At 46.6% G+C, this 8,918-nt stretch overlaps 1 protein-coding gene across 1 annotated transcript in view; it reads right to left on the reverse strand.

Annotated features, from left to right (window-relative positions):
* Positions 1-6,887, reverse strand: part of LOC142578043 (uncharacterized) — a 33,654-nt gene extending 26,767 nt beyond the window's left edge. The window contains exons 1-3 of the mRNA XM_075687462.1: positions 6,812-6,887; positions 2,655-2,880; positions 39-219 (exon numbers count right to left, since the gene is read on the reverse strand). Of these exons, the coding sequence (XP_075543577.1) occupies positions 39-219; positions 2,655-2,880; positions 6,812-6,866 (462 nt within the window). The 5' untranslated portion in view covers positions 6,867-6,887. The remainder of the gene's footprint in view (positions 1-38; positions 220-2,654; positions 2,881-6,811) is intronic.
* Between the last annotated feature and the right edge of the window lie 2,031 nt (positions 6,888-8,918).

Below are 8,918 nucleotides of genomic sequence, written 5' to 3' on the forward strand. Positions count from 1 at the left end.
AAGTAATTCAGCATTAGCTTCCGGTTCATGACACTCACCCTCAAGCTTTTGGCCGCGTACTCGACGGACGTTGCAGCGTTTACTGTAGTCGATCTCAAAGGTGCGTTCACTTGGGCGTAGTGGTAGATGCGGTTTCGCTCCCAGAAATATTCCAAGAAATTTGTTGTCGTGACGTTTCGCACAAGTTCTTCCATCGCGGTCTCGTTTCTCATGGTGGAGCTAAAACGAAAAAGAGAAACGCGTAATGATCCAGCGTACACCAACCTCTAACAGCTACTCTAAATGAAATATGATGAAAAATGAATTTTCATTGTACGCTAGAAGGCCAAATACCTTGAACAGATGATGAATCTAGGGAGAGCACTGATAAATACAATGGGCGCGTTACTGAACCTACAACCTAGCTTCGGAGCACATATTTTGATTTCATGCTACAAAGTGATATTGATATTTGGATTAAAGGTATCATTAAACTTTTTCTGAGTCTCACATCAATAAAGAAAAGAATTGGTGGTGCGGTTCATAAGAGTGCAGAATCTGGACTTAGGATGCGATAATTTTTTTCATTTCGTTAGGTCTAGGTGTGTGTTGCAGCAAGCACAACCTCAGACAAAAAACAAAAGATTTCAACGCTAACAAATTATGACGACCTTTGTGACACTTCTGCTAGGCAACATCGAGAGACCTGAATGTGAACTGAGGTCCTTATCGCTGTGAACGTCCTTACTTGCATACAGTGGATGGCGATAAACAAAATTTCTGCAAGCGCTCTCAACAAGTTTGGTGATAGTCCATTTACATATTCAAGCACAAAACCAGCTACCAGACACTATAAACACGTAGGTAGTGCCGAAGAATATACGTCCAGTTGCTATCCTTCAACAAATATTGATAATTTTTTGCCTGCCATAGAAAATGTACGCTAAACCTATGAATATAAATTCTAAACATGTGAAGGAAAATTTCATAATCGCCAAGTAAAAGGCTTCATAATTCCAAAGATTCTGCGAATGGGCTTTCAAATTTCTTTCTGACGGCGTGCACACATGTTAAAAAAGGGTGTGCAGGCACTCTCACGTTTAGCTACACACTCCGTATCGTCATTGATGTTTTAAATTATTTGAATCATTGATATGTTCGCCAACAGCACAAACCTCGAATAGGAAAACAAGTCCGTCCGATAACATTCATGCTGCAAAAGTATTTCGGCTTATTTTCTTCGCATTAGTTCATGCTAAGCGATATGTCAAGGCTCTTGTTCCAGAAAACGTGACGTGTTATAATTGCAATATTTCCCTGGACAAGCAATTGGAACTAATTGCAATTTCCCTGGAAATTTTTACTGGACAAGCTGGGATATGAGATTTCACTGCGAAGAGTTCCACAGATCACCACATCGCCTGAACGCAAAATTGTGATCAAATAAACCAATGAGGCTGTGGTGACTCGTGTCAAGGTCAAAATACAAGTAATATCTCAGAAAAGAATCACACTGAATTTTCCCACTGCTGTTTAGGAACCGGACAAGATTGCACACTGACAAGAAAACATTTGAAGACTCAAATGAACGCTACTCGCAATTTTTAGATTGGGGGAAGACGCCAAGCAGCAAAACATCAAATTTTGTGCGATATGCTCGTAGGTTCTGTAACAGGGCCCAACTTCATATTATCAATGAAAAAATATAGACCTAGTAGGTGGGTGTCTTAGCCAAGTTACGACATTACATTCGCGAAGTCCGTCAAGCACGTTAATTCATACTTTAATGTCAGCAGTTTTTGCTTTTATTTAGTGCCACAATCAGTTAACGTTTCTGTAGCTGGAAGAAAGATATTAACTTGAAAGTCTGCTTTAGTGGACCAGGAATATCATAAGGAGCGCCTTCTTAATTATAGTAATGTTGTATTTAACACATGGGCATTTTGTCTTATTTCTTGAGGCTCAGTACTACAACTTCTACCAAGCAGCCTTAGCTGCTAGTAAAATAGAGAGGGCAACTGAAATTTCTCGTCATTCAATGGTTAGATTTTATGTTCCACAACTGTACAGTCGACTGCAGGACACGATGTGGTAAAATGCTCCGGAGTATTCTAAGTCCTTCATTTTAGTAATCAGGCTTCTAAATTTGGGCTGCCATTCTTTCAATTTCTCTTTGATACAAATAAAGACGCTACGGCAGCAAATACATTCTGCTCCTAGAGCGCTTTGCTTTTCAGTTACAGTCGCTGTGTCCTTTCTTTAACTGTTGTTACAAACCAGTGAAAGGCGCTATTTGAGCATGACTCTAGTTTTCGTTTCTTCCTGGATCTCAGTACTCATGGGGACAACATGAAATTAAACGGGGTGATCTCAGCTTGCGCTCCCGCCTATTAAACTCTCTGAACAAAAGTGCAAGCTTGTAGACCAGCAGCCACGTTTTGCTTCCGTGTACGATATCACGCGCGGAAGTACGTTACAGAAAGACGCGCATGCAAACTCGGATATAAGTAGACCGAGAACAACAAAAACGCTGCAAGTTTTACACCTGCCTTCGCGTGCTATAAATTTGTACCAACTTCCTCAGCTTTCACTACTTCTTGCATGCTGAGCTTGAACGCTGGGGATGTCACCAGTTTTGCTAAGGGTGTTCATTGCGGTCTCCATGGCGCACTCACTTTGCGTCGAAGCCTATGGCGTACTCGGTTTTCTCGCTCTCCTTGGCTGTCTCGAGAAAAACTTCGAAGTCTTCGTTGTAGGGTGGAATCAGCGTGCTTCCATCGGGTGTGTACAGGGAGTCGAACACTGTGATGGTGCACAATCCGTCGGGTGCAGGCACGTAGGAGCTCACGTCGAAATCCTCTTGCACAGTGCAGATGAGAGAGCCTGGCGGGAGCGGTTTTTCTAAGGGCGTACGAGAAAGCAGTGGTAATGCACCATGCGTGTTGGGCTCATATCGCATCGAGTAGTATATTGGTGCCTTAGGGCAACGATATCGATACCAACGCGTCATGCAGTTGAGACACCTGACGTCAGCTAAATGATCCGATTAGGAAGGTCGTCGGCGTAAGCAATATGTCCACCTAAAGGATAAGTCCAATAAACTTCGCTTCGGCTCAGTTCGGTAGAAGTGAGTAGCATAAACCACTGAAGCAATTTTGACGAAGCCACAGCGCGCGAAACCATATATTTATTTTTTGTTTGTTAGTTTGTTATTTTGTTAGCCGCATCTAAGCGGACGACGCGTGTAATTGGTGGCTGTCGCGAATGACGTCAGTCCTATGAAGCTGCCTACAAGATTCTCCAGCGAGCTGCGGATAGCCGCAGACGCCACCTTATGAAAGAGCTGATGCCGAGGAGCCTTACCTTCCAGGTCATGTATTACTTCCGAAGAGCGGTGATGGCGGCGTTCTCTTTGTTTCAGTATCAAGAACGGCTACATTTCCCAGCTTTTTGATAAACGTCAAATTTTTCACGAAGTTCCTCCATATTGTCACATTCCGGTGACAGAGAACACGGCAGCAAAGTATGTGAATCACAAAACTATTCCTTTTTTGGGCGAATCTGTCCCCACAAAAGCAAGTGACACTCAAAGCACAACGATAGGGGCGAGCACCGTCGGCGATTCGTCGAAATCTTATCTGCGGGTCTGGCGCGTCGGCTTCTCAACAAGCCTCGTCGAAGGTTCAAGCGTAATCGCTGGCGCCGGCGTGCCTCCCATGATGAGATCGCACGAAGCTCGGTGACAACACGCAACGGAAAGAACCATCGTTAATATTCGAGCAATTTCCCGAGCAATGCAGGCGCGTTCCGCGCCAAGCAATAGCATCTACCATTGCTTAACCGGTGGAAACCGGTCTCCGGAGAAAGATAAATAAGTACGCGCGTCAGTATGTACACTGTATTAAAGTAGGCTTCTTACACGGCTCAGAATTTCATTGTAGTCGGCCTTGAACTTTGGACCCACCTAAGCATTTTCGGAGAGCTGTTTCTCTGGCAGCCAATATCATTAGAGATAGCTACAAAGGGCTAAATATAATGCCATGAATTTGGGACAGGAAGAGATCGGAGGCAAAGAGCAATCGCAAATAAATTCTCGGAGCGCTGGATTTTACTTTGCGCACTGTATTACGCAGACGTGTGTGTCTCGTTACGAGGGTATCGTAAGAAGTCAACAAATGAGGACACCAAGGTCAACATAGGGGAAATTACTTGTACTTAGTAATTCAATTGAAGGAACGGTAAATTTTTGGAAATGAAAGTGGATAAAAAATGTAGAAAGGCCGCAGGTGGAATGCGAACCCACACATTCGCATTACGCGTGCGATGCTTTTACCAATTGAGCTACCATGGCGCCGTTTTTACCACCACTTTCTGCGGTATTCATGTTTTACTACTAGAACTAACTCCCGGAGTGTTAGCCAGCGCTACCACTCGCAAACCAAAGTGGTGGATGTGGAACATTCTTTTTGCCGCTGGAACCACGAGTAGTGATCTATTTGGGCAAGGGCAACTGGTAAATAAACCCACACGTGCTACCTGAAGGCATCAGTTTTGCCAGATTCGAAACCATGGTAATGTACTGAACGAGAAGAAAGGGAGCCGAGGGTACTGATAGCTGTTAATCATATCCTAAGAAGCCTATAAGCAAAGACGCCAAGGACAACATAGGGAAAAAGCCCACGAATCGCGCAACGTTGATGCATTTAGGTAGCATGCGTAATGTTATTGACCAGTTGCCGTTGCCCAAATAGATGATGATGATGATGATGATGATGATGATGATGATGATGATGATGGTGGTGGTGGTGGTGGTGGTGGTGGTGGTGGTGGTGGTGGTGGTGGCAACTTCATTGTACCGCCGGATAAGGAGGCCCCCTACTCCCCGTCCCCGGCACACAGGCCTTGGGGACGGGGCCCGGGACCTCCGCGATTAGAAGCAAGCAAAGAGGTCTTGACTCTTCGCGGTTTCTTCCGCCAGGCGGATGGCGTGTTGCTGTGGAGTAGGGTCCTCTATCCGCAGCAGGGCTTCCAAGGCCTTTCTAAAATTTATGTTTGCTTTAGCCCATGGGGAGCTAGCGCATTCCCAGATTATGTGGTCGAGGCTCCCTCTCGCCCTACAGAGTTCGCACTTATCGTTTTCTCTATCATGTATGACATGGTATGCCCAGACCGGGTTTACGAAGTTCCCTCCTTGCAGGCGCTGCCATGCGACTGCATCTCTATTGCTTAGACTTTTATCCGGTGGTGGCACCATTCTCCTGGGTAGCCGATATACTTTTTGACAATCTCCGTGTAATTTTGCAGACGCTTGTCCAGATCGCGTACTCGTGACGCCTGCGACAAAAAGGATGTTCAACATGCGCCGCTTAGGTTTGTGAGTGGTGGCGCTGGCTAACACTTCGAGAGTTAGTTCTAGTAGTAAAGCATAAGTACCCTAGAAAGAGGATGGAAAACGACGTCGCCGGTAGCTCAATTGGTAAGAGGATCGCATGCGTAATGCGAAGACGTGTCTTCGTAACCTCCACCTCCCTGCGGCCATTCTTCTTTTTTTTCATTCGCATTCATTTCCATTAATTTATCATGTCTTAAATTCAGTTACTAAGTAAAAGTAATTTCCTCTATGTTGCCCTTGGTGTCTTTGTTCTTGGCTTCTTATGACATTATTCATAAAAAATCGGGCCCCTCCGTACTTTGTTTTTCTGGTTACGAATGGTACTAACGTTACATGCCGGAAAAACGAAAGCGTCATTCACGGGACTAAATTTTGGTTTGTAAAATTAACACCATTCTCTAGTTGAGGTCTATGGCCGTATTTCATTTCTGTATGCAGTCGCATAGAAGAAAGGGGAACATATATTCCCTATGATGTCGCAAAGCTCCAATCATGAGAAACGGAGCGTTTCACGTACAACACACGTTCTTAAAGCATATGGCACTCCTCTAGCTTTTCTCTGACGACCTCTCAACGTGTACGTCTCCTGACAAAGTCGACGTATGCACAACGCCGGTATCACACACCTTCGGAATACGTAACTTTTGGGAGGCAGCCTAGCGCCTTTGAGGAAAAGATGTCGTTTCTAGCCTAACAGTAACGTTGGGGCTTTATAGCCTCTTTTTCCGTGTACTGCTTTTACGTGAGTGGTAATTGAGTGTTCTCTTGACCAGCAATTGAACTTGATATACACCGTTGTCCAGTCTCTGTTCCATGTTTCTAGCGACTGCTACGTAGGCCGCGCGGGCCCTATCTTGAAAGCTATCTGCATGGGGGGGCCGAGTGCCTAGAATGCTGATAGCTTCGTGACCAGAGTGTTCTCGTCGCTTAGTTCGCGTTGAAGCGAGAGGCAGCATGGCAGTGAAGGTAAATCGCTCGGTGCTACGAGCCCTATCTTGAAGGCGATCGTCTTACGTGACTGAAGGATGGACGGGCCGACGTTTCTCCTCGTTCGGTAAGCCTACCAGTGCTTCCGCATTTAAAAGCAAAGACACTAACGTACACGTCTCGCAGCTGTGAAATGAGTGCCATCTTATGGAACCGCGAATTCCAAACGGGGAGAGGTGCTATTACCCAGCTCCTGTAACGGCAGCTATTGACCCGTTACTATAAGGCTGCTGAAATAAAGACACCCCCCTCCCCTCAGTTTACTTACTTCCTTCTTCTTACCACTAATATTGATGTTGCACCTTATGTGCATTCATTTTCTTTTCGGGAATAAACCATTGTAGATTGAGTCAAGTTTCAGTACTTAAGCTGCGGTGTTCTCAGAAGTACTGTAGAAATAGAGTTATGACATATCCCGCTACCGAACAGCTACCGAACAGCTACCGAACGTACGGGTGGTGGTAGTGGTAGATTTCCTTCCAGTCCTTCCCCAGACATCTGGAGTCATCGGTGCCCTCGTTGATGACGTCGTAGCTGCATTTGAAGACGTTGCCACGTTATTATTCAGCCAAACGGAGAACCACTATCACACACTAGATGGTGATGACTTTCCCTAACGTACCCTTTTATAACTTTGTTTAAAATGCCATTCTCGCGGACTTAAACACTTTTTTTGTCGTAGCTGTTGCGAAGCTTACTTTTTCGACGAAATGCCCGGCAGCATTCATGCACAGGAAAGGCAACTTAACTTATTGTCTATCCTACGTACAACAATGTTTGCGCCATAGCTTCGCTCTGTTTTGTGCAATTCCCTCTAGACGTTACAGTGCATTAGTATAATCGTGAATCAAGAGCACCAATGTGCACCAGCTTGCACACCAGAATGTGAAGTTCGGTTTGCAGAAGGCTGCTGGTGCTTTGCGAAGCGCCGCCATGCTTTGTGTTTCAATGTCAGTACACGCCCTTTAACGCAATTATAGTGCATAATGCGCAAAACCGCAACTCACAGGCATCAATGGTTAGCAATACATTGAGAACGTTAGCCCTTGCGACAAAAGACCATGTGTATAGTCATCACCATAATAAGGAGTGCATTTTTTTTTCCATGCATCACATGCAGGAATTCGCTTATTGCCACCCTTTCAAATCACGGTCCCGAAGCAGCGTCTTCGTTAGATCCAAGAGCACGTTAGTATAAGCTTATCTTCCACCTCGCAAAAAGCGATCTAGTTGACCCGACCACGTGTGGAGGCCTGCAATGTTTGAAGAGATATATTCAAAACGTGCCTTCCTTGTTCTGTTGTTCCATGTCTACTGGCGACGTACAGCATACCAGCATCAAGTATAAAATAAACAAGGTAGCCTATGTCATTGCTCAGACCGAACGAACTTCGTAAATTGGCCGGCATGACCCCGCGATGGACAAATCGTTGAGAACGTGCACCACCACTCGCGGACTTGAATTTCTAAATCAAGCATCAAGCCGCTGCTATTTCTGGCACTCAGCGGTTGCGAAATGCAGGAAAATCATGTTGCGCCTATTATTGATGAGGAAGCGTCGAACCCCCCCCCCCCCCCCATGGAGCGAAAAAGCCGGCGGCACCTGTAGCATCAAAACCTTCCCATTGACTGCGAGCGCGTCTCGCCCACTCGAGACGCCAGCCCGCGCTTGCTGGCTCGGGCCTCGACGGAGCAGAGTGGCCGAAAAGGAACGCCTGCTGCCGCGGTATTGCGTGAGAGGAGAGGGCGTCGCCGGGACGCCCGGTCACCCTCACTCTTGTAAACCAGCGTTACCTGCGTTTTTCTTGTCCGACAAAGCTCGCTCCTGCGTTCTAACTACCGCCTTGGTAAGGCCAAATCAAAATTGGAGGACGCTTAAGCTTCGCCTTCAAGAGTGGAACGCGGCAGCGTTCCCGTCGACCCGCCAAGCGGTGTAACACAATGGGCTACGGCGCAGCGACTACGCGCCCCGCATCGGACGCGGTGAGCGTCGAACAACGCAGCGTTCGGCGCGACAACGAAATGTGCGCCTGAGCAAGCGACGCACGCCTGAGCCGTAGAAACAGCTCGTTTCTAAGGCAACACCGCGTTCACTAGAGGCGCTTTTGTACCGCTTTGAAGCATCGAACTCAAAGAAAAAAGAACTTGTGGCTCAGTGGTAACGTCTCCGTCTCACACTCCGGAGACCCTCGTTCGATTCCCACCCAGCCCATCTTGGAAGTTGCTTTTTATTTATGAAGTGCCTGCCGTGATTTATCGCTCACGGCCAACGCCGCGGACGCCGACACCGACACCGACGCCGACGACATCGGCTTTTCTGCGACGCGAGCTCCTTAACGCTATCGCGTTAAAACGCGCAAAGTGATTCAACGCGTTTACTTGCCCTCGAGGAGTCCATAGCTGCGTTCTCTTGAACATTACAGAGGTTTAGAATTGGGGCCCCGAGACATTGTGGCCTCAAGCGCCATTGCGTTGGTTACCCTTTGGTTAGGAGGAGCATCAGAGTTTTAGACTTGGGTCAAGAGCAGCAATTGAAATCGTCAGCGCTATGACTTCAATT

The sequence above is a fragment of the Dermacentor variabilis genome, chromosome 4 (genome assembly GCF_050947875.1).
Source record: "Dermacentor variabilis isolate Ectoservices chromosome 4, ASM5094787v1, whole genome shotgun sequence".
In the NCBI taxonomy this organism is placed as follows: Eukaryota; Metazoa; Arthropoda; class Arachnida; order Ixodida; family Ixodidae; genus Dermacentor; species Dermacentor variabilis.